The 25,487-nt window shown below is 49.6% G+C and overlaps 1 protein-coding gene across 1 annotated transcript in view; it reads left to right on the plus strand.

Moving 5' to 3' along the window:
- The window catches only part of LOC121156264 (mitochondrial intermediate peptidase), a 130,261-nt gene that overhangs the window by 84,607 nt on the left and 20,167 nt on the right, over nt 1–25,487 (plus strand). Inside the window, exons 17-18 of the mRNA XM_040979879.1 lie at nt 13,809–13,930; nt 16,920–16,993. Coding sequence (XP_040835813.1) covers nt 13,809–13,930; nt 16,920–16,993 — 196 coding nt within the window. The remainder of the gene's footprint in view (nt 1–13,808; nt 13,931–16,919; nt 16,994–25,487) is intronic.

Here is a 25,487-nt window from a genome sequence, read left to right on the forward strand (position 1 = left end):
CTCACCGGCGCCTTTGGTGGGAGAGGGTCGCGCTTGTTCCAGGAGAGCACTCTGCCAGGCCACCAGAGGTCCCCACGGCTGTGTAAGCAGGTCGCCTGGGACGGTTTAACAGCCTTCCATGACTGCAAGAGGGTATTAATGTGTCAGGAAAGTTTATCTCGGTGTCTTTTACACATCTCAATTGATAATGCATGTGTTTAATAGTTGCAAAAGTTATTTGCTTTTTTTTTTAATATACATGGTCTTCAGCTTCCTGACTCGGCGATGATGCAATCATTCTTCTCACATGTGTATGTTTTTCTGTGTCTCGGGAAGCTTTGAAATACTTGCTGATTTATGAAGAGCAGAAAGTGAACCAAACTTTCTCAGAACATTTTAAAAAACGCAAGCTCTTTAAAGCTAAAATCAACCAGTATTTGAGATGATTTATACAATTATGGCAATAGCTTTTTTCCACTTAAGCCCAAGTGCAGTCTAAACAACCCTTTCACACTGCTCGGTCCTTCAGATGGAGGCAGTGGCTGTCTATAAATCAAATGATCGTTTACATGGTGTTCATAACCACCTTTTTTTTTCAAGCTCGTTTTCTCCCTTCAAACTGGGGATGTCCTCCAGAATGTTGAACCAGCCCTCTACCGAATTAAAGGGAACAGAGGAATATATAAAGATTTTGAGGAGTAATATGTTGCCACAGGTTAATTTGGAAAAGCAGAATGCTGAAATAAAGCGGAATAATGCTAGATGTTGTTGAGCCGGCTTACTTGGAATCGGACTTCCTCTGTAAGCTGGTTTGTGCGTGACAACAATCCCCAGGCACGGTCTTCTCAAGTCCCCTGGCATTGATCCTAGAAATCCACAGAGTGCTTTAATCTGAAGGATCGTGTAACCATTTGTTGTTGTTGTTGTGTTTTAGGAAAACCCAGCGTCCATAAGTTACAGCAGCTATTTTATCCTTCCACCCAGCTTTCCCAGTGAAAATATTCTACCTAGCCATAGTACGTTGTCAAATCCAGGGAATGGATTTTGGTACAATACTATCAAATATTGCTTTTATAACCTCTGCTTGTTCATTGTGAGTGCTTCTGAAATAGACTGCTCTTTATCTTCCACGCTGATAAATCAGGATGGTTAGTTAACGATGACATTGAACTTCAACGCGTCATCTGCAGCTTGTTTCATTTTTTAGAGTTCACATGCATGTTAAAGAAGGGGACACTAGAAACAGGATCAGTTGGGATTTGTACATCAGTGAGACCCTGCACAGTGATGGTATGAAGTTAGAAAAGCACCAGTGTTTTTCAAACGGATACTCTGAAACGTGGGCTTCTCAGAGGGCCTTGATGTGTCAGCCCAGCTTGCCCAGTGGGTGTAATCAGTTTATGCCACAAGATCGTCAGCCGCTTTGCCCTTTCTGACCAGCTCAGGAGCACTGATTTTCTTTGAACTTCTGCCTCATCTTGAACAAACCCACCGTTCTAAATGCATTTTACATTATCATGTACCCAGGTGTGTGTGTGTGTGTGTGTGGCAGATGTATGTGTTAACTACATAGGTGTATACATGGGTGGGTGAAAAAAAATGAAACAAACAACCACAGATCAAAAATCACCCCAACTATGTGCACTGTCCTCTAATATTTTCTGTTCTGTTTCAATATTTTAAAAATGTTGCCCAGAACCTGTGGTGCTGATTTCATAAACCATTGGCCAATAATGACCCACTGTGTGAGAAACTGCATATTAGCTCACCCTGTCCTGGGGATCTGCACATGCTGCCCTGCTTCCAGAAGGTAACCATAAAACCTCTTTCACATAGAAATGTTTTACAGCTAAATTGTGTAGAGCAGTAAAAGCGCAGCTCCTGTTTAACCCCAGGCCCACCGTTTCTCCTTGCGTGTGTTCATTCCTTTGACAGGCGCTGTGTTTCAGGGTGGATGGATATACACACCTCTGAGTGGGGGACAGTGACTGATGCAGCACTGTAAGCACTCTGTTTGAGGTAGGGAAGTATTTTGTTTTCCTCCATGGAGTCACAAACTACATTTTATCTGTGCCTAGTGACTTGGAGTTGACATTTTACGAAGTCCCACGAGAGGGGAAGGAATGAGAAACGCATGGACGTGTGGTTGATAGGACATGGGTAAGGACTGTGTCACTTGTTTGGTGTGGCTAAGGGCTGTTGTTTGGGCTTGAAAGTTAGATTTGGTTGAAGTCCAGGAGAGTTCTTTGTGTATCCTCAGAGACTTTCATGTGCTCCTGCAGAGGATGGAGGCCTTGGAGGTTTGAAACTGGTGGATACTACAATGTGACCAGATATAAACTATAGCCGATCAATATGTCAACATGGAGGATGGATTGAACCTACAGAGACTGAGGGCAGAAGGAAAGGAATCTATCCCAATGAAAAAAAAGTATAAATACATAATGGATATGGATGTATACTTGAAGACATCAGCATAATTGTAAAAACTAGCCACTTCGGGCCCAGTGGCGTGGTCTAGCAGCTAAAGTCCTTGCCTTGAACGTGCTGGGATCCCATATGGGCGCCGGTTCTAATTCCGGCAGCTCCACTTCCCACCTAGCTCCCTGCTTGTGGCCTGGGAAAGCAGTCGAGGACAGCCCAAAGCATTGGGACTCTGGACCCATGAGGGAGACCCGGAAGAAGTTCCTGGATCCTGGCCACATTTACCAAACCATTTCTTTAAATATACTTATTTATTTGAAGATTTGTTTCTTTATTTTATTGGAAAACCAGATATGTAGAGAGGAGCAGAGACAGAGAGGAAGGTTTTCGGTCCAATGATTCACTGCCCAAGTGGCCACAATGGCTGGAGCTGAGCTGATCTGAAGCCAAGAGCCCAGAGTGTCTTTTGGGCCTGCCACACAGATGCAGGATCTCAAGGCTTTGGGCCGTCCTCTCCTGCTTTCCCAGGCCACAAGCAGGGAGCTGGATGGGAAGCGGGGCTGCTGGGATTAGAGCCAGCGCCAGTATGGGATCCCAGTGCATTCAAGGGGAGGACTTTAACTGCTAGGGTGCTGTGCCCAGCCCCTAAATATATCTTAACATAGGAAAAAAAAATAAACAAGTTAGGAAGAAACTTAATAAAAATTCAGATTTCTGCGGTGAAACTTCAAAGAAATCACTAAAACAAGTTACAAATGGAAAAAGTATTTCATGTACACAGCTTGAGGGTGAGGGATGAGGCACAGATGCGCTACAACTTCGCTTGAAATCTCAGCTCCTTTTTTTTTTTTCTTTTTGCATCAATTGGCAACCTGAAAATAAAAGTTATCATAGAAATTGAGGGAACTCCAAACAGCGGAAACAACTGGCTGTTGGGCCTCTTGGGTGAGTGGCCCAGCAGATTGAACACCTTCTCTCTCTCTCTCTCTATCTCTCTCTATCTCTATCTCTCTCTGTCTCTCTATCTCTCTCTCTCTCTCAGTGTGTGTTTCTTATGTGGTTTCTCCCTCTCCATCACTATGCCTGGGAAATAAGTTTCTCTAAGATCATTATAATCAACATAAAGAGACAATTAGCAGAATGGGAGACTGTATGGCTGATGAAAGTTTAATCTCAAAACAACTCTAGTTACAATAAGAAGTCATCGGATTTTTCAAATGAGCAAAGGGTTTGAAGAACTGTTTCTCTAAGGAAGAGAATTCAAGAGTGCATGAGAAAATGCTCCGCATCTTTAATAGGGATTTACAAATTAAGACCATGAAATAATCCTTGATCCGCACTGAGATGGATAAGAGAAGAGCCACAGTGGAGAGCATGGGTGGGGATCCCTGTCTGGTGGCTGACAGGCGTGTGAAGTGGTTTTGGACACAATCTGGCATTCAAATAATTGAAACAGAATGACCAGGTGACCCCGCATTCCATTCCTGGGCAGCGTGGAATCCCACTGGATAGAGCAGATTTACCTTGACATTCATAAGAGAGTGTTCACAACAGCATTATTCGTCATAGCCCAAAGGTGGAAACCATGCACAAGTCCATCACTGATGGACAGATAAGCCGGAGTGGTGTCTGCATGCCCTAGAATACTAGTCAGTCCTGAACAGTAATGAAGAAGTGATGCCACACCTGGAAAATGTCATGTTTACTTAGAGAAACCAGACATAAAAGCCTGTCATGTGGGATGCCCAGGTTAGAGAGAAAGATCAGTGGTTGTCAGGGACAGGAAGAGGGAAGTGAAGAGTGACTGCTAAAGAGATTTTTTTTGCTGTGTTGAAAATGTTCTAGAATAAGTGGTAATAGACGATTTTGTGAACACGCTAAGAGTCACTGAATTATTCACTCGCAACGATGATTTACATGGTATATGACTGTCATCTTACTTGAAAACAAAGTCAGTGTTGACATAGTGTGTTGAAGCAAGGAAGGACTGTGATGGGTCACCCCTGATGGCCTCCACTCCCCCCTCCAACCCCAGAGGGGGAGGATGAATTACTGTGAAAGGTGAAGATCAGCTTACCCAAAGGGGCGTTCTGCTTAGTGTTAACTTCGCAACCTGTAGACTTGGGAATAGAAGGCCATCAGCTCATGTCAGCCTGAAACACGCCATCACTCACTGCCGACCTGTGTGGAAATGAAACCCGGAGCCAAACGTGGGAGATGTGAGAAGAAAGCCAGCTATTCTTTCCCAGCTGCCATATATAACATTGTATGTGGTGTTCTAGCATTCCAGAGGAATGCTGCTTGGTAGTTACAATGTTTCATTGTTGCTTAACATTGTTCATTTTAAATCAGGGTGTTGGTTATTTTTACCCACTGCTCTTTAATTCCAGTAGAACCCAAGTTTTCTCATGTGTTTCTTCCACACCAACAGCTCCTTTTTTGTTGTTGTTTAAAAAAAAATGCTAAAAGCTATTTCATCAGGAATTCTGGAAATTCCTCACATCAGACAGTCAGGGAGGACAGATGACATGTTGATAGAAAGCAGGCAGCCCTAGTCATTGCAGTGGATCAGTCATGTATTTAATTTCTGGCAGTTATTCAGTACAAAATACAGGTAGTAACACGACCCGCAGATGACACACTAGTGCAAGCCTGGGGCTGTACTTAACAGCCTTCTGGAATGCCTTCATGGTGCTGTAGAGACCGCAGGGGGAGCCAGTCACTGTGCTCCTGGGGTGAGAGTAATTTTTACCATCTCTGTTAACTTACTTTCATCTCAGCTATACTACAACCCCTTCGTAAGACATTCAGCTAATTGTGTCTGTCTTTTGTACCTCTCAGGCAACACACAGGCAAGTTAATAGAATGTGTTTTTAAAGTAGGACAGGGAGGGATCCTTCACTGTGAGAAACACCAAGTGAGTGTGGAAGGCAGCGGGTACTCAGATCAAGGAAGCCGAGTACCTGTTAGGGTGGGATTAGTGGGGGAGAGCCAGTGACAGGTTTTAGCTGAGATATCCTGCTGTGGGATGGAGGGCCTCCAAGCCAGGCATCCCGCAGCATCACCTGCCCATCCTGGCCTGATCCCATGAGAGGGGACGTCGTGGCAGCTCACAGCAATGTTATTTTAGTTTTGTTTTGTCACTGTCGAAATTCGTGTGGGGCGGGTCACTAGGTTGGTTATCTGCTAACAATTTGTTGATTTCTTAAATCTGGTGATTATTGAAACCTGTTAATTATGGAAAGGGATTTTGGATTTACGCATGTCAGTCCTGTCTAAATTACCATCACTTGTGTCTTGCTTCTTAAATTCATTGTGTTGTTTTTCTGGTGAATACTTGTTGAAGACACCGTGCTCATCGCAAGAGACATAGAGGTCCCCAGTGTCTCCCCTCCTGCAAGGGGTTTGTGTCACCACTAACAAATGGCAGTTGCTGAGGGCCAGCCCCATACCTTCCCTTTTCTTCCCTTCTCTCATCTAACCCCTGGAGCAGTCCTGTGGGGTGGCTGTGAGCATGGTCACATTTTCAGGCTGAGAGCCTAGGGATATTGTAGGGTGTGGGTTTGCATGGCCCTTGCTACATCACACCATCCAGTAACCCTCTGCTTTCCTTCCTACGCCCTGTAGCCCTGAGCGCAGGGTCCTCTGTACCCACCCTACACACGTATCCAGAGAAGTTTGGAAGCTGCCCTGTTGTTTCACCAGCTCAGGTGAATATCAGGTGGGTACGCAGTGCAGGTCCTGGCTTCTAGTGCAGCTACTAAGGACTCCTTGGGATCAAGCAGAGTTAGAATGACCCTCCCAGTTATTATTCTTTCTTTATGAAGACTTTGTGGGGGGCGGGGTGCAATAAGGGTTCGTTTGTGACTGGGATAATGCTTTGAAAAGATTGAACTAGTATGTCTTGTCCTCTTGCACAAATCCTCCTGCTAAAATAATCCCAGGCACTGGCTGATAAGATTATGGAGAGGAGTAGGGACAGTCACCTGGGTGCAGGAAGGGGCGCTGAAGGCAAGGATGCCAGTCCTAGGGCAGGCGGACATGCCCAGAGAGCACCCACACGTCCCGCTCAGATGGCAGGCTGTGCGTGAGCCGGGGCACTCACCGTGGGGGCTCAGCAAGCCAGACCTCTGCCCTACGGACCCAGGGACAGGGCACAGCTGGACAAGTGAAAGTCCCGTTCACCCTCAGGATGAGCACAGGGTGAGGCGTCTGTCCCTTTTTTCTTTTGTAATCAGGTAAGTTAGAACTTGATTGATCCTTGAAGAAAGCTGGTGACCGATGCAGTCACCTGCAGGGGGAGAGCATCTGAGGAAAGAGAGGAGCCCTGCCTGAGGAGCTGAAGGTCAGGAGCTTACCACCTGCTGTGCAGCTAGAGTGGAGAGAGGGGACAGAGAGGACAGTGGCAGAGAGAGGATTGGACCTTAAGGGATCGGACGACCTGCCTGGGTTCTTGCTTATGCACTGCAGGGAGTTGATGGACTTGTTTTTCATCAAGTTGTCCCCTTTGTCCCCAGCTTTCTGGTGTTGAGATTTGGTCATACAGGCTGGGCGGGCTGTCTGCAGATGGCTGTGAAGGAGTGAGTCAGCCCCCAGAGGAGTGGAGCAGATGGTGGGGCCTCTCCTCCCAAGCACCTGCTTCCTTTATGCACCTGTGTGTAGCTGGGAGGTGAAGCGCCTGTCCTTGGCCACTCTCCCTCTCAAAAAGTTATTGTCCCTTTCCGTACTCCTGCCATCTGCAAGGGACAGCCATGTCCTTTCCCCACCTTTCCTTCCAGGAATCTGATCTGATTTCACACAGACTTCCGTCCGCCCTACCCTGCCCCGTTTGCTGAATGGTTCATGTTCAGGGGAAGACGAACACAGACCGCCTGTTCTCTTGCCATGTGAGGCTTCATTAAATCCCAGAGCTGGCTGCTGGCAGCTTGTTCACTTCGGAGCTGTTCCTGCCAGAGTGCCCACTGCCAGCCAGGCCCCAACGACCTGAGCGGAGATGGCTTCCTTGCCTAGGTATCTTGACTTGAGTTTAGAATAAAAGAACAGTTCACCTTTTCCATTTGCATCTTCTACTGAGCGATTAGCTTTTGGTAGGCAAAATCTGGTATTCCAGGTGTTTTTGTTTTTTATTTGCAGCTTTAAAAATAACTCATGATCACATTAAATTGACAGGGTGAGGATCGGTGCCTCACACATACTTTGGCATATTGGAAAGCAGTATTATAATTTTGAAACAAAATGCGCTCAGTATCGGTGGCATACATACTTTATTCATCTGTAAAAATAGCTCTGCCGTGTGTTTGAATGTGTGTTTAGCATCTGTAATATAAATTAAAAAGAGAACACGAATATAAATGCACGGATTTATATATATAATATATATATATTATATATAATTATATATAATATATAATGGGGGCTGAATGTGTGTTTGGGTATCAGTGGCTTGACACCAGAGGGGTCGCACAGTGGGTCTTCTCTTGCCCGACACCCCAGAGGTGGCTTAGGGTTGATGGCTTTGCTCTTTATAGAGTCCAGTGTGTCGCATGTTTCCAGTTTTCCCCTTTTCAAGGCTGGTGGGAAGAGGGAGGGAGGACCGGTGGGGTCCTGGGGAAGGGCCCGTTGGCCGGGTCTCCTCTGCTGGCGTCTTGCAGTGAGGGTTAGACTGCAGGGTCCACCCTCTGCTCCACCCCTGCCCCCAAGCCCTTTTTAAACTTAGCACAGGGGGTGGCCGTTCTGCTTGTAAAGGAACTAGGGCTTACTCTGTGTTTTCTGCCAGCAGCGTCCAGCAAGTTACCCTTTTTGAGTCTTATCTGCTCCCTCTAGGGATTTTTATGAATGTACATTGGGTGACTTTAAGAAGGCATGTATGGCACAGGCCCAAGGCTTTATTTTGATAGTATCTTTTGGTATGTGTTTTGTATTGCTCTGTGCAAGTTTCCAAAAACCTGTGGGCCGAAACATCTGCTGTTGCCTCTGGAGCTAACTCGCACCCCGCCTTGCTTGTCTTATCAAGCTACGATCAGGATCCACCCAGCTTTGCTGCACCTATGCCTGGGCTGTCTCAGGCAGCGGTCACCATGTCACCAGGCCATGGGTGAGACACATCACCCAGGCTCCTGGCAGAATTCGTTTCCTGGTGGTACGACGGAGGACAGATTTCCTACTGAATGGCTGCAGGCCTCCCAGGAACCAGATCTGCTTACTCGATAGGTTCTGGAAATTGTTTTCCACCCTGGCCCAGTGCTTCCTCAAGCTCCAGGGTGGGTTTCTAGAGTGAGCCTGCCAGCAGGACAGAGCCCTCATAAACGGCAGCATGCAGCCACAAGGGGGGACATTGGTCACCATTGCCACAGTGTTGGTGAGAAGCGCATGATAGGTGCATGGGTCAGGGGAGAGGGTTTGCCTTGGCGGCCCCCCGCCAGCGCTGTTGCACACCCCATCATCATTCCATGCTGCGGACCGGGAGCTCCTGGCCGTCGGGCACTGCTGTCTTGTGGGTTTCGGTGAAGTGTCAATAGGAGTGTCAGTGATCTGGTAGCATAAGACATCCTCCACAGAGCAACAGCGAGAGGGGTCTGTGGACACAGAGCAGCACATAGCTCTGCCTGGCTGGAACCTGTCAGTTACCTTCATTAGGAAAGATGGTCTGACCAGCAGGACGCTCCCTGGAGCTTGTCTGGTGTGGCCAGCCCGTTGCTTGTGCGATCTCTGGGACCTTGGAGGACACTGAAATATCTCAAGGAAGCACCACTCAGATTCTTAAAGTCTTAACAGCATTGGGGCTGGTGCACTGGCATAGCATGCCATACAAGCATAGTATGCCAGTGGAAGTGGCATCCCTTAAGGGCCCTAGTTTGTGTCTAGGCTGTTCCACTTTCAATCCAGCTCCTGCCTGGGAAAGCAGGAGAGGATGGCCCATACACCCAAGTGGGAGACCTAGAGGAAGCTCCTGGCTCCCAGCCTCAGATCGGCCCAGCTCTGACCATCTGAGCCCTCTAGGATGTGGGTCAATGGATGGAAGATCTCTGTTATTCTGACTTTCAAGTAGTCAATGAAATGTAAAATAATAATAATTATTATAATAATAATAGTCTTACAGCATCTATCAAAGAAGATGGTCAGAGAACTATTTAAAGAAAAAAAGATATGGTGACCTATGAGTCACAATTTCAGCACTACGATACCCTCATCCCAGTCAAGTCCAGTGTCGGTAACGCGGGGCATCGTAAAGGATCCCATGGTGTTCACCTCTTCCCTCCGGCTGCCCATTTGTTCTACAGAGTGCCATGAGACTCCATTGTACTCCATCACTTCACTGAGTCTCCTTGTGGATAACAGCATGTGATTTAGGCTAGTGAGGGGGTTTCAGCTCTGCGTGACACACACCCTGAAAGCTGTGGCTGTCAATTCTATTCTTACCCAACTTATAACGTTCCAGTGATAAGAATGCTTTAAGATAAGCAATGTGTTCTTTTAAAGCCTGATTAGAAGAAATGGAGTTGGGCCCAGCACGGTGGCGCAAGTGGTTAAGGTCCTCGCCTTGCATGCCCGGGATCCCATATGGGCGCCAGTTCTAATCCCGGCAGCCCCGCTTCCCTTCCAGCTCCCTGCCTGTGGCCTGGGAAAGCAGTCGAGGACGGCCCAAAGCTTTGGGAACCTGCACCCGCGTGGGAGACCCAGAAGAGGCTCCTGGCTTCGGATCGGCCTAGTATCGGCCGTTGCGCTCACTTGGGGAGTGAATCATCGGACGGAAGATCTTCCTCTCTGTCTCTCCTCTCTGTATATCCGCCTTTCCAATGAAAAAATAATAAAAAAAATAATAATAATAAAAATAAATCTTTAAAAAAAGAAGAAATGGAGTTGGCCTTGTCGTTCGAGACTTAGCATCTAGTTGCCAGGTGCTTTACTCTGCACGGGTCTCACTTCTAGGTTTGAATGTGATAATAGAGAGTAGACAGACAGCTCCATTGCTTCTTGTCCATTCCTGATCCTAGCAAAGAAAGGTGGAGTGGTAGGCCTATAAGCCCCAGAGTTCTAAAGCGGTAGCATTACCCCCTAATTGATTCTGTGTTGCTTTGCTTACTGCAGGCTTTGTGACCTCTTCCCACTCCAGGAAATTGGAATAGCCATGAGATAGGGTGGGTAGCGTTAGGGTCCGAAAACCTCTGTCTCTGGCAGTGAGAAAAGGGAAGTTGCAGAGCACCGGAGTCCTTCGTGTTTGAAATCAGATCCACAGTTTAAGCACCGGCCAGAGGGTTGGGCACCCCGGTGCACCAGGCAAGAGCTCTTAGGGAAAGCAAGCTTCCATTTAACAGAGATGATCCCAGTTCCACAACTGAAAGTGGACTGCTGTCTTAAAAAATGAACAAATGAAATTGTAACAAGAATTTAACCTTAGGTTAAATGAGCAGAAGTTTAGCAGCTGTGTACAAACAACAATTTCTGGTGAGCCGGAAATTCAGGAACCTGTGCTGAAAGATGTCAGGTGGCTGCCACGTACTGAGGGTTTCTGGAGGACTGGAAAGGGTGTAGTTCTGAAGTCAAACCTGTAACTTAAAAGCATCGCCGCTTCGAGGTGGGGCAGTTACTGTGAGGCTGACGCCGTGGCACTGCGGGAGAGGGTGCACTGTGTCTTTCTTCAAATGACTGAAAGGTCTTGTTTTAAGATTGTTTCTGTGGGAATCTGATCACAAGTTCCATGGGACCCAAGGAACTTGGGCATTTTCGTAGCTCCAGTCAAAAGCCTCCAAGTGAAGCAGGCCCGCTTTCAAGATGAAACAGAACTGCATTCAGCTCAAATCTAAACAGAATGAAACTGGGCTCCACTGCCAAGGCTGCCAGACGGGCTCTGGCACATCACCCTGAAGCAAACAGTTTCCAAGACAAAGGCCCTTCGTCTGCTGCTGGGTTCTGGAGCTTCTACCCGGGCCTTGCTTGTATCAACAGCACAAGAGCCAGCTTCTTGGCGGAGTATCAAGTTAAAGCAGCCGGCCATATCCGTTACAAAGATATCATCACGTTCAGATTGCTTTGTGTGGGAAAGATCACCAAGGAGACTTGGTTTCAAGCAGCATTCGGTAGATTAGGATTCCAGCGTAACACAAAAGCTGGCACGGATCCTCTTTTTAAATAAGACCGAATAGAGAGAAGTACATCTACACCAGAGACAAATTCCAAAAGACCTAGCCCTTCAGCTGAAAATGTAGTGATGCACCTTGTGTGGGCCTGGAATTTGCCCCTTTGAGGGTCCCGGGGTTTATGTCTTGCACGCACGCAGGGTGGAAAGTTTCTCTGCCCTCCTGTGCTCCTGCTGGGGCCTTGTCTATACAGAAGGTAGAACTCCCATCTGCTGGTTTATTCCCCAGATTCCTACAGCACCAGGGGTATGCTGAAGCTAGGAGCCAGGATTCATTCCAGATCTCCCATGTGGGCAGCTTGAGCCATCCTCACTTCCTCCCAGGGTTCTCATTGGCAGGAAGCTGCAGTCAGGAGCCAGAGCTGAGGCATCAAACCCAGGCACCTCGAAATGGGGCCGTGGGCCTCCTCCTGTCTACTCCACAACCACCCCCAGCCACGTGTACAAGGCTCCTCCCAGCAGGGGAGCCTGGGGGAAGGGAGAGGCAGTGTGGCACAGTGAGTTAAGCTGCTTCCTATGCTGGCATCCCATATTGGAACACTAGATTGCAGCCTGGCTGCTCTGCTTCAAATCCAGTTTCCTGCTAATGTGCCTGGGAAAGAGTTGAAGATAGCTCAAGTGCCCGAGTTCCTGCCAACAGCGTCAGGGACCAGGCTGGAGGCTTTGCCTGCTGATTTTGGCCTGACCCAGACCTGGCTGTTGCAGACCTTTTGGGAGCAAAGCAACAGCTGGAAGATATCTCCCCATTGCCTCTTTCTGTAAAGGAACCTTAGGGATTTCAGCCCCGCCGTGGCTTTCATCTCCTTGGGTGAGCTTATCAGGTGCAATACAAACCCGTTATCATGGCAGAGACCCGCAGAATGACAGTTGAGCCAATGGTCCCACCAACGGTGTGCAAATGCCCAGAGGCAGACACTTGGGCTCTGTCTGGCGGTGTCCCTGCCACCACGTGCTGCCCTCTCAAATGCTCCTGTGTGGGGCACCCCCAAGGGGCACCACTACTCACAGGGTGCCCACATCACTGCTCACCCCTTTGTCAAATAAGACAGCATGGACATTGAGGGTACTGGTGGATCTGCCACAGTGACCCATGTCCTACACTTACTGGGCTGTCCCTGCAACCTTGTATGTGACAGTCTTCTGGCCAAATCCAGGAAGACCAGTTGGTGTCATCTTTAACGTCGTTGTACAGTGGGTATAAGCCGAGTATGTCCCCAGACTTGCCACACTCGTGATGAAAGAACCATGCTTTTTCTTACTTATTTGTTTCTTGATATTATAGACTGTGATTCACTTCTGTAGTTTGTGGAGCTGGACAGAGATTATGGTGTTTTGTTTAAGATTTACTTATTTGAAAGGCAGAGTTAGAGAGAGATATATCTCCTCTATCTGCCGGTTCCCACCCCAAATGGCTGCACTAGCCAGGACTGGGCCAGGCTGAAACCATCTCATAGAGGTCTCCCATGTGGGTGGTTGGGGCCCAAGCCCTTTCGCCATCTTCCACTGCTCTCCCAGGCACATGAGCAGAGAACTGGATTGCAAGCAGGGCAGCCGACACTTGAACCGGTGATCGTATGGGATGCCAGAGTGCCTGCAATGCTGACTCCTGGGAGTATGTTTCATTTTGCTTTCTTTTCGAGCAAGAAGAGTTGCTAGAGAATGAGATTCCATCATAAGAGCCCAACTGGCCTTTCTCAGAGTAACTGCATCCTTATGCCTGGGAAGACCAGATGCTCTCTTGAAATCCCGTGGGCCAGGTGCCCGGCCCTTACTGGAGCACAGTGGGACAGTGAGTGCAGTGTTCTCAGCGCTGTGCTGGGTCACAGCAGGGAGTCTCGGAGTGCTGGGTCAGTCCAGTTCATTTAGGAGTCAGCTTCTTGCTCAGCAGGACTGGCCTCTCCTGGGTCCGGCTGGGACCCCTCCCTGCTGGGTCCTTCAAAGGCCTTTTCTCTGTGTGTGTGGTACTGGGCACACCGGCCGAGCCTCGTTATGACCCACCCACCTCCTTTTAAAGGCCTGATGACTAAATACAGCCACGTTCCCAGGAATGAAGCCTTAAGGCTTCAACAGCCTATTCTGGGGGAGAGACACCATTTAGCCCCTCCGTGGGTGTAAAACGTGGAAATATTCCTATTGTAAACATCATGGCCCACTGTGTGAAATGTCACCGAAACCACTTGCGTGTTTCCTTGCGTGTGTCCCTTCCCACAGGGCATCTTCTTGAAATCCAGAGACTGAGTGGCTTCCCTGCTGTACTTCTGTTTTGCAGGCCTGGCAGCTGCGGTTCAGCCACCTCGTGGGCTACGGTGCCAAGTATTACTCTTACCTGATGTCTAGGGCAGTAGCCTCCATGGTTTGGAAGGAGTGTTTTGTACAGGATCCCTTCAACAGGTAAGAAGGAGTGGGAAAGGTGCATTCAGTAGTCCTTGCTGCAGCCACAGCCACCCCTCCACCCTGTTGCATGCACTTGACCCATGCAGGCAGCCGAAGTGCTCTGAGCCGCTCCCCAGCCTTGGCCCTTCCCTCCAGTGCCCATGACTGCCCTGGCCTTCTGCTGTGCCACCAGATGGCCCCTGTTTTCCTGTGCCTGCGCCCCTGTGTTTTCTTTGTCTTCCTGGCCTCCCGCTCTTTTTGCCAAGGCTTCCTTCCTTCCCGCACCAACCCTGGAGTCTTCCTCATTAATGCCCCACTCAGGGCTTATTCTGACTCCTTGTTCGGAAGCTGTCTGCCTTGCAGCCTGGTTCACCTCTGGGAAGCGACTCCTCTGCCTGCATTCAGGGCAGACTTTCCCCTCCTGGGGAGGCAGTTCCGAGGGACAGCAGCGGCAGCCGGGAGGACAGCTGCGCTGGACAGCACAGGGGCTGTGACTCGCACTGCCTTGCCAATGGCCACCTGCAGGCTGCTGCTTCCCGTAGTCTTGCTCCACTGACTCCAATCGGTAGCTGAGACCACCCAGTCTGTAGCTTTTTTTTAAGACTTATTTTTATTTGAGAAGCTGATTTTCAGAGAAGGAGAGAGAGAGAGAGAGAAACATCTTTCATCAGTTCATTTCCCCAAATGGCCACAACAGCCAGAGCTGAGCTGACCAAAACTGACCCACAGCCAGGAACCAGGTGCTTCCTCTGGGTCGTTTATATGGTTTCAGGGTCCCAAGGACTTGGGCCATCCTCTGCTGCTTTCCCAGGCCACAAGCAGGGAGCTGGTTGGCAGTAGGAGCATCCAAGACTTGAACTGGTGTCCATATAGAATGCCAGCACTGCAGGTGAAGGTTTAGTCTACTGAGTCACCTTGCCAACCTGTAGCTTTTTCTATGGAAGGCTTTATTTGAAAGCGGGGGGCTCCCTGGACTCCCCCAGAGCACATTTTGTCAGCTGAGTTGGGGTATGTGAGGAGCCTGTGCTGACTCTGTGAGCACAACGGAATTAGGGGGAGTTTCAGCTGTGGATCCTGCCGCCCTCGGCCTTTCCCCATAGGCGACATCCTGTTTTCCGGATGTCCTGGTGAAGCCGGGCAGCAGTTAGCTTTCACCCTGGGTGGGGCTGGGCACGGAGAGGTGCCCAGGGTATGGCCTAGGCGGGGAAGCTCTCTGAATTGGCCTTCTGCTGTGGGCATTCCTCCTGCCCGGAGGCACCCAGGGGAAGGCAGCTTGTGCACCGACAATTCCTTGGAAGGCGCTTCCTTTGAAAGCTAACCAGTAATTATGACCTGGGGTAGCAGCTGTTTGAAGTGTTTTGTCTCCTCACTGCACAAATACATCTCCCAGGCCCTCTATTAGGCTGTCTTCCTGTGGCCTCAGATACGTGGCACCTTAGATTCCTGGCGCACCTGCGGTTTTCGCCTGGCATTCCCTGCAGCCGTGGCGAGGAAGCTGGGGCTCACAGCCCAGCCATTCGTCCATGCTTCGCAGTTGCTAACCGTGGTTGTGATCCGGGGTTCTGGTCGCTGGTCCTCTCCTTCCCTACTGCTCCCCCCGACCTCCGCCACCCCGCAGCTCGGCTTTCCGCACAGTTGGACACCGACTTCGCTTTCTTGAGTGGTGAATCACTGCATTGAGTCCCAGCATCTCCTGAACTGGAATCTGATGTCATAGAGTTTGCGAAGGTTTTACAACTTGGTACCCACACGTTGTTTTGTCTTGTGCCCTTTGCAGACCGCACACTTTGATCTGCTCCTCAGATTTTACTGTTTTCAGAGGAGCTATAGCCAATTTTGACTTCAGTAAATTCATCTCAAGGAGTATAACTCCTTACTAGTGATTTCTATAAAACGGGCAAAATATCATCTTGTTTGAAGGAACCACACATTACTAGAAAACTACATTCTATTAAAACATATATTTCCAAATATTTATATCTTGTTTATGTGTACATTCTTGCCAAAACATGTAGTCGCTGTGCTTTTATGGACACATAAAAGTCAGCCAATAAAAGTGCTCGCTCCACTAGAAAACTCCTAACTGTCAAAAGAGCCTTTTTGAGCCCATTTTTGAGAGATGGCCAGGCTGGCTGTGCTCCCCAGGAAATGGGCAGTGCAGGAGCAGGCGCCGGGAGCCTGCTGGCCGCCTCTGTCCCCGCAAGGGCCCCATCCCTGTGCAGGCTTCCTGCCTGTCTTCAGTGGTCCCTGCAGGGTGTGACTGATGCCAGCATGTTTCTGATACTGTAACATTCTCTCGCAAAGTTCAGTTAGAGGCCAAGTTCACAGAAGCGCACACGTGTAAAGACACTCCGGAACTAGTGGGGTCAAGAAGAACACTTGGTTTTTGTTTTTGTTTTTTTAAAAAGGGGAGGGAGGGGTGTTGCTTCCAGTTGCCATCCAAAATGGGGAATTTGTGCATATCCTTCCGGACTGTGTTCCTTCTAGGACTCAGGGGGGCAGGGTGGAGGTGAAGAAGCCCTGCTGTCTGAGCCCCCCACATCCAGGAGCCAACTACTCAGATCCTTAAACGCTGTCCCTCCCCCGGCAGCTCTGTGTCGATTTGCCCTTCATCTTGGGATATTGCTTTTCTCTCCTGGTTAGTTGCAGTTTCAAATTATCCTTTGAAAATAAAGAATGGCGAATTTCACACCTGACTTTGATCCTAAAGTTTTGGAGACCAGTATACAGTGTCTCACTTCCTTCTCAACACATCAGCTCTCCCTCCCACAAAGAGTGGCGGCTTGCTAACAAATGCAAGTGCAAACTGCAGGTGTCTTATTCTAGCGAGCCTATCACGTCTTTCTTTAAATTGTAGAATAGTTTAAAAACCAGAGTAAGGGCCGAATTGCCAGCATTTATAAATATGACATGAATGTAACTTCCTTTGAGAAACTCAAGACAAGTGTGGATGGAGCCAGGCAGGATGTGTGAGCAGGTGTCGGTAACAAGATCTCCTCTCTGCCAGGGCTGCCGGAGAGCGCTACCGCAGGGAGATGCTGGCCCACGGTGGGGGCAAGGAGCCCATGCTCATGATTCAAGGTAAGCTAACTCGGCTCTGCTAGGTTTGCTGGGCTCCTTCATCGACGCCCTAAGGATTTTTGTAGTGTACGTTCTGCTGTTGCCAGTTTCAGGTGCATTTGGTGCCATCTAGGGTGAAAGCAGTTCTGCAGTTTCTCCATACTATTGAGTTTCCTCTACAGAAGTGCTTCCATGCCATGCCAGGGTACAATTTCATGTTGTAAAGTGTCCCTCGCAGACTAGGAGGGAAATTATTAAATTTGTCATAAATTCTCAGAAAATTGTCCTTAACACTCTAGGGGGAAATTGTTAAATTTGCCATAAATTCTCAGATAATTTGTCTTGAGGTTTTAATGGGTTACACTTGGTTTTTCTGGGCCTAAAGATTTGATTTCCTACTGCTTTTATTTCTTCCACTGATTTTGAATAATTTCAGCCGCTTTAGAACTTTTGACCCATCACGAATACAGAGCTCTCCTTTGAGGCTAGCCCAGTGCTGTGTGTGTGTGTGTGTGTGTGTGTGTGTGTGTGTGTAAGAACTTTCTGGAGTAAAATGTCATCTCAGGATTTTAACTGAAAATGAATTTGCAAATGAAAGTAACCAATGTGAATTCTTACAAGACGTCCTCATGATGTTTTCGGGAGCTGTGCGTGTTTGTAGGCCACTTTCCGTGTCTGACGAGTTGTGTTTGCAGCTGGCCATTCTGACTGATAGAGAAGTGCATTGAGAAAATAATTGCCAAAATTGGGAAATGGTTGTTGTCCTCGTGAGAAATGTGCTGGTCCTGGCGCTGATTGGTGTGACCTGGGTGTCTCTTTGTTTAGATCTGTTAAACCTACAGCCCTAGTCCACCCCACTCCCCCACCCCTTTTTTTGGCATAATCCTGTAACTTTGTCTTTAGCCATTCCTTTATTCATCAGATAGTTATTGAGTGCTCATTAGGGGCCAGCGGTGAAGTGGTAGGTGCTGAGACCAAAATCCCGCACTTGAGGTACTGGCCTTCAGGGCACATGCATTCATCCAGGGTTAGTCAGCCTACGCAGTGGTCAGTCTGTACACCGACTCAGCCCATCTAGTGGCCCTACAATCGGCTCTGCAGTCGGCCCTACAATCGGCTCTGCAGTCGGCTCTGCAGTCGGCCCTACAGTTGGCCCTGCAGTCAGCTCTGCAGTCAGCTCTGCAGTCATACGCAGCCGTCAGCAGGCTGTGCTGCGGGGAGAGCACCGGCTGGTGCTGCTTCCTTGTTCTGGCTGTTCCTGCTTGACCCTCGGGCAGCCTGGCCACTCCCAGGACTGTTCTAAGAGATTTTGGGGGGGGGGGGATATTAGTTCATTGAGTGTTGTTAGTCACCATAGGCAGTAAGGCTAATCAATATCGTCTCTTTCATTTTGAATGTTTATTGAATTGTTGGAAAGGGAGAGAGAGCCCACCCTCTAAAGCGTGGCCAGGTTAAGGTCAGGAGCCAGGAACTTCCTTCAGATCTCCCATGTGGGTGCCGGGAACCCAAGTTCTTGGGTCATTGTCTTTCTGCCTCCTGGGCACATCAGCAGAATCAGAAGCGCGGAGTAGCCAGAACTCAAACCAGACCCTCTGATGTGAAATGCAGGCACCCCTTGTTGTAGCTTAGCCCGCAGCGTCACAGTGCTCGCCCCGCCGTCCCTGCGACACGGTGCCCACCCCACCATCCCTGTGCCATGGTGCCCGCCCAGCCGTCCCTGTTTTGTGCAATGACAGTTCACTGCCCATCTGGTGAAACAAAGAGTCAGGATTCAAACCTGGAACTTTTGACCACAAAGACCAAGCACCTGAGCTGTGTTATGAGACAGGGTCTCTGCTGAGGGGCTACTGGGCCCTGCTGGATGCAGTGCTGTGACCCCGTCTGTGGACTGAGAGGGGCGCACGCACGCCCGGCTGCTCTCTCGCGTAGATCCACGTCCTGGTAGCCTAGTCTGGCTTATGTTTCTGTGCCTGCACCTCAACATGAATTTATATGCAATTCCACCTGAAGAACAAAACCGTAATCCTGGTCAGTGTTTGTCTTTTTTTTTTTTTTGGTTTATTTTTCAACTCTGCTTCCAAGAATATTTTAACAACCTCTCTAAAAATTCTGTTCTTTATCTAAAACATTTTTGTCTTAAGAAACTTGATATATCCCATACAAAAATTCACAAAACTCATGAGAGAAAAATGAGTGCAGGGTTCAAAGCAGAGATGACGAAGTCATCCAGTTCCAGTTAACACCAACAATGGAATGATTCTGCTTGTGAGCTTCAGTGTTTTAGCAGTGTTCTGTCCTGGCTCAATAGTTCACGTGATTTGATGCCTGTCAGAGATGAATGGTGGGCCGTGCAGAGAGGGTATGCCTGCTGTCACTCTGTCGGTTTGGGTTGGTAAGACAAGAACAACCGTGGCTTCCTGTTTTCTCGTATGCAGCCAGCCTGCACCCCAAGAGAGAACCATGTTACACAGTGGCTCACACCCTTCCAATGGGCTGTCCCTAGCCGTAGTTGGACAAAGTCCCAAGACATGTGGTATTAAGAGCATGTGCCATCTAACTGGCATTGCTCTCCTATGAGGACACAGCGCTTCATAGGTGCTTTATAGCATGGAACTACTTCCTGGAGAGACGGAGAAGTCAAAGAAGTAAAATGCTTACCTGACGCTTCTGTGACTCCCTCACCAAATCAGAGCTGTAGCTCCTGCCTCCCCAGTGAAGACTCGGCATCACACGTGCACTTCAAGGCGTTTCTTAGACCCGCAGGGCCTTGCTACCCAGCTTGCCCTCTGCATGTGAGGCATCACACAGAATCCACTGCTGACACTGCCTCTGTGTCCCTTGGTCCCTCCGAGTCCCCATGCTTACCAGAACCCTAGAACCATCGCTAAGTCCTAGAGGACACGGATTGCCCTGCTCCGCATTCTGCCTGCTGTTGGCTGCCCGTTCTTCTGTCACAGGCCCTGCTGGGCAGCCACACTTTTGAGCTTGCAAAGCTGCCACAGGGCATCCATTCCACAGCTTTTTCTCACACACAGGGAGCGTTCCAGAAAGATCCAAGTTATAGCAACAGGATCTTTCCTTCTCAGGACCATAAATGCCACTTAAAGACAACAAAATAATGGTTAAAACTGCATTTCCTTCCTTGAAGAAAAGTGGTCACGTGCTGGGCAGAGTGGGCTGTAACTCCCAGGCCTGCCACTTTACGTGACGTATCCTTCCCAAAGGTACTTGACTCCACAACACTTGTTTCTCACCTGCATCTCTGTGTCCACTCTGTGTGCGACCGTGAGTGTGTCTGCATGTACACGTGCAGTAACCACGATCCATGCTCACGGCCTGTCTGGCCTTCTCTGTAAACGTCCTTATAGCATCTCTGAAGATGCTTGCCCTCAGCACAGTAGTCATGACAACCCACTTGCACACCGTTCAAGCTGGCGACAGCTGACCAAAGCCCCCAGCGCCCCTCACGCCCTCTGCGCTCGGCTGACACCATGGAGATTTTCTGCTCTTAGTTTCATACCCTTCTGCCCCCAGTGTCATCTGGCTTATGTTAAGTATCACGTTCCCAAGTAACAAGAGAACGTAAAACCTTTGCTTAAAATAAATCTTGGTGCTGTGGCATCTTCATCTGTTTTACCGTTTTGTAAAATCTGTACTAGTGGGTTTTTGATTATTATTATTATTGATGATCTTTACATAGTTGCTTAGGGCACAAAGGGTCAAGGGCTACAGGAAGGTGGGTGAGACCATTGTTTCCACATTCTTTTTTTTCCTTCCTGTATCTGAGGGAAGGGGAGAGACAAAGGGAGAAACCACACCCAGTCTCCCAACCATCCCAGGGTCCCCCATGTGGGGCATGCCCCAAGGGTCTTACTCAAGTGGTTTTGATAGTTCAACTATTCTGAATTGCTGCTGATCTTGCCACTCTGAGCATGACGAAATCTCTCCAAACTCCATTGACTGGCACAGTACACCTTAGTCTCCATTTGCCTGGATATTCACTGCCAACACTTGGCTGGGGTAGTAGATCAATTTGTCCTGTCTTCCATCCTCTGTTATGGTACCAGGTTTCCTCTGCAGACTCCAGTGTACTACCATATCCTCCATGTGCATCTGGATATGCTGTACACTGCTCCATCTGTGCCACTGAGGAGGCCCAGTTCTGACACATGCACTCCACGGTCGGACCATGGAGCCTGCAGTTCTCTCCATGGTTGGGGTTCTGAGTCCAGCGGTTCAGTTGGGGGATCCCCAAAGAAACCTCATCTGAGGTGATCCCAGACCTGATTCTTATGTGTGCATGCCAGTGCAGGGTCTGTCACCCTGATCAGCTTACACGCACACTGGTGGTTGCAATTGCTGGGTCAGTTCTGTCTCCATCCCTGTCCTCTTCGCAAACCAATAGGTGTTGCAGCCCAGCCTAGTTCCATCCACCACACACTTGGCCACATAAACCAGTGGAAGCTATAGCCTAGTTAGAGTGACCTGCAATAACCCCTGCCAGGCACACCCTTGCCCTGGTTCCTGTGTTTGCCAGTATGTGTAGCAGACTGCTATAGTCTGTCCCACATCCCATTCAGTTCTCATGCATGTCAATGGGCATTGAAGCCTAGTTCAACCCAACTAGCCCCACATCGAGCCCACACATGTACCAGTGGGTGCAATCTCTATCTAGCTATGTCTGCCCCAGCCCTGGTTCTCGTTTTCACCAGTGGGAGTAGCAACCCAAGAGAGAGGTGCCCACTGTTTCCCCACTGGGCCCACTGCCACTCCCGGATCATGCACCCTCCAGGTGGTTCTGCAGTTTAACTTGACATAATTTTCCCCCGCCTGCCTCCTGCCGTGCCAGCATCTGCCAGTTTATGCTGCAGCAAAGCCCAGCGAACTCACACCCACTCTGGCTTATGCACACAACAGTAGGAACAGTCAACCCAGCCTGCCTTTCCCCCAATCCAGCTCACATGAGGTCAACAGGTGTAGCCCTGCCCAGCCTGGTCTGCCCCCAGTCCCAGCTCTCATGCTCTCTAGTGAGAGTAGTGGTCCAGCAGGGGAGCCCCCAGCACCGCCCCCTGCCAGGTTCCCCCCACCCGCCCTCCCCCGGGTCTCATGTGTGCTGGTTGAGCATTGCAGCCCATTCTGGCATGGTCTGCCTTACCCTGGCATTTGCCAGTAGGTACTGTAGCCTAGACTGGCCCAGCACTGCCCCTAGTTCCAGCTCATGTTGGTGGGTGCTACTGCCCAGCCTAGCTCTGCCCAAGCAGTTCCCAGTCCCAACCCTCGTGTGCACTGGCTGGTATTGCGGTCCGCTGACCCTGCATGACCCACGTGCCATTCTGGCCCTTGGATTTGCCATTGGGTAATCTGAACTGGCCTAGCCTGGCTCACCCTAGACCTGAGCTAAGTGTGTGCCAGTGGGTGCTGTTCCCTGGCCTGGTCTGGGCTGCTTCACCTACAGGATCTGTGTCCCAACAGAGGAGTTGCCAAGCTCCTCCATCAGAACCTCTCCTAGTGGCAAATCTTGTATACACACTGGTGGGTACATGGGCCAGCCCTATTAGTCTACCTCCTGTCCTAGCTGGAACAGTGGCCTTTCCTGACTGGCCCTTTCCCTTTCCTTTTCTTACTGTTGCTTGCTACAGCCCAGCCAAGCCTGGTACATACCATGACATAGCTTACACATGGCACAACAGGGACAGAGACCTAGCCCGGCTCATCCTACACCCATCCTGGTTCTCACGAGCTCCAATGGGTGCTGGAGTCTAGCCCAGTCTTGCACGCCCTAGACCCAGTCCACATCCATGCTGAGGGAGACTGCAGCCATGCCTGGTCCAGACTGCAGCCCCGACTCTGACCCTCACACTCACCAGTGGGAGCCACAACCCCAAGTTCAGTTTTAGGTTTAGAAGTTACTTCTCTCTCAGTAAGTAGGAGAATAGTGTAGTGAAAAACGATCATGTGACAGGTGCTTTCTGCTGCACCCTTTCCTCTTCTGCAATGGAGGGCATCCCGCAGCCCCCACTGTCACCAGGAGTGACACCTCGCCCAGGTCCACTCTTGCTTGTCTGGACAGAGTACTGCCTGGCCTGGGCTGGGCAAGCGGAAGAGATGAGTGACTGAGGTCTGCTGGCCGCTGAGTGAGCCTCCCAGTGTTTGTGTTTCCTTCTTTAATGGTCCAACCTCACCATTCCTGGGATGGTAGGCCTGCCTGATGTCCATGGTGATCTGCAGTAAAAGGCTCCCTTGGTTAGTCTGTGAGCGCGTGAGACTCAGGCTGTCCAAGTAGTGTGTAACTGCTGGAGGACCTGCTGCCCCTGGAGGAGAAGGGTCCCCTCCACCTGCCCAGTGGGGTCCCTTCCGCCCACCCAGTGGACCGGCCCCAGCCCCAGCCCTAGGCAGCCCCCGGCTGCTGCCTCTGCTTACAGCATTCTTCCTGCTCTGGCCTCCAAGCCCTCCCGAAGGAATTCTGTGTGGGAAGGGAGAAGTCAAAAGGCAAGATTTTCCATATTCTAGCAGGCTGTTTGTAAATATGAAACAACTTTATTTCTCCATCTCCTTCTAGAAAAAAAAAACTCTTAGTTTTGTTTTATTTATGTATCCCTAGCCAAAACCAATGTGCAATCAGAGATACAAATGAATCACCTGATAGTTTTTTTAAAAAAAGAATCAGATAAGGAGAAAAGAATCTTAGATAAATGAGTCAGTTCTCAGCAAAGGCAGAGGCCCTTTGGGTGGTTTTCTTTGTTGCTGTTTGATTCAGGGAACCAGAATCGGGAAGCCCTCAGGGCCTTACATTAAGCTGATTGAAATCATCTAATACTTTACATTTCTGCCAAGTGTCCCATCTCCACAGTGCACTCACTTTTGCTGGGATTATCCCACCTCGTCTGTTCTAGCTTATTAAACACTATTTTGGTTCAGAAAACAAACCAGAGGCTTGTGGTTTCTATGCAAAGGTCAGCCCCAGCCTGCAGGGAGATGAATTCAAACAGTTACTACTGAGCCTGACTCTTCAGCAAGGGAGCCATGAGTGGGCTCAGGCCTCCCTCCCCCAAGCCCACAAGCCGCCGAGTCAGGAGAAAGCCATCCGAGCAAGCCGAGGACTGATGCGCAGAGCCTGAAATGTGCTCCTCATGGCCGCCAGGCCCACGGGAAGTCAGAGACAGGCTAGTGGACAGGGCCCGGGGTCGGAAAAGCACATAACCTACACACGGCAGCCATCTGAGTAACTGTCCCTTCAGTTATTAACTCCCCCAGAATTGCTTCACTAAGATGTGAAAGATGTGCCATTCCAGTGTGACGCTAGTAATGGGAAACTGGCAGAGTACACAGTTTGGTAACTCTGTATGATCACAGTTTTTCACTAAATTAAAAAAAGCAAAAAACATAAAACAAGTAAGATTCAAGTTTGTTTAAAAGACAAAAACAGCCTGCAGGGCCAGCCCTGTGGCATAGTTAGCTGATCCTCTGCCTGCGGCACTGGAATCCCATCTGGGCACCAGTTCTAGTCCTAGCTGCTCCATTTCTAATGCAGTCCCCTACTAGTTTGCCTGGAAAGCAGCAGAGCATGGTTCAAGGCTTTGAGCCCCTGCAACCTCATGGGAGATCCAGAAAGAAGCTCCTGGCTCCCAGTCTAAAACCGTCATTGCCATTTGGGAAGTAAACCAGCAGGTGGAATATGTCGCTGTCTCCGCCCCCCCCCCCCAACTCTTTCAGGCAGAAAGCAAATATTAGAAAGACAAGAACGTTTAGGGGGATTCTCAGTGACACTGCTGCTGCTACCCAGGGATGTGGCTGGGTGGGGATTCCATCACCCCGTTTCCTGATGGTCCTCCCAGTGCCACTGGGCTCAGGGCAGGGAGGGTGGAGGTGCATCAGTAGAGCTGGATGAGGGGCATCGCTGTGGCACAGCATGCAACGGGGGAGGTGACCAGGCAGACCTCAGGCCAGGAAGGGCTTTGGGGCCATAGGAACCATTGGCAGGATTGTTCCGAGACAGGCTGTGACAAGGTCAGGGTTGTTTTGTAGTCTCCCTTGCTGCTCAGGGTGGATAGATGAATAGGGGACAGTGATAAAGTTGGCCGCACCGGGATCGTGGCTGTGGGCAGTCAGCCGATGACAGACAAGGGTGGCCACTGGTGGTGGTCATGAAGGAAGTTGAACTGAAGAAATGTCTGTGGCCCCAGATCAAGGGGTCTTGGAGTTGATTTGGCCTGGAGGTGAGAGGGATACCAGATGAGCCCCTGCAAGTTTCCTTGTCACTCTGGAGAGGTGGTCAAGTTTCTGTGGCAGCTGAGAGCTCCAGTGACCGGTGTGTGAGAATGGGGGAGGCAGCCGCTGGCCAGTGTGTGGTAAGAGGGCTGGAACCGGGTGGCAGGAGCTAGGTCCACTGTCCCAAAACTACTTGGCAAGAGGGGCAGGAAGGAAGGAGAGGGAACTCCCTGAGCCTAAGAAACTGGATCATAAAAAAAATACAGCATTAAAACAACAATAGTGGTGGCGTGTAGGATTCTGCACA

The sequence above is a fragment of the Ochotona curzoniae genome, unplaced genomic scaffold (genome assembly GCF_017591425.1).
Source record: "Ochotona curzoniae isolate NIBS_2020 unplaced genomic scaffold, NIBS_Ocur_1.0 contig_3332, whole genome shotgun sequence".
In the NCBI taxonomy this organism is placed as follows: domain Eukaryota; kingdom Metazoa; phylum Chordata; class Mammalia; order Lagomorpha; family Ochotonidae; genus Ochotona; species Ochotona curzoniae.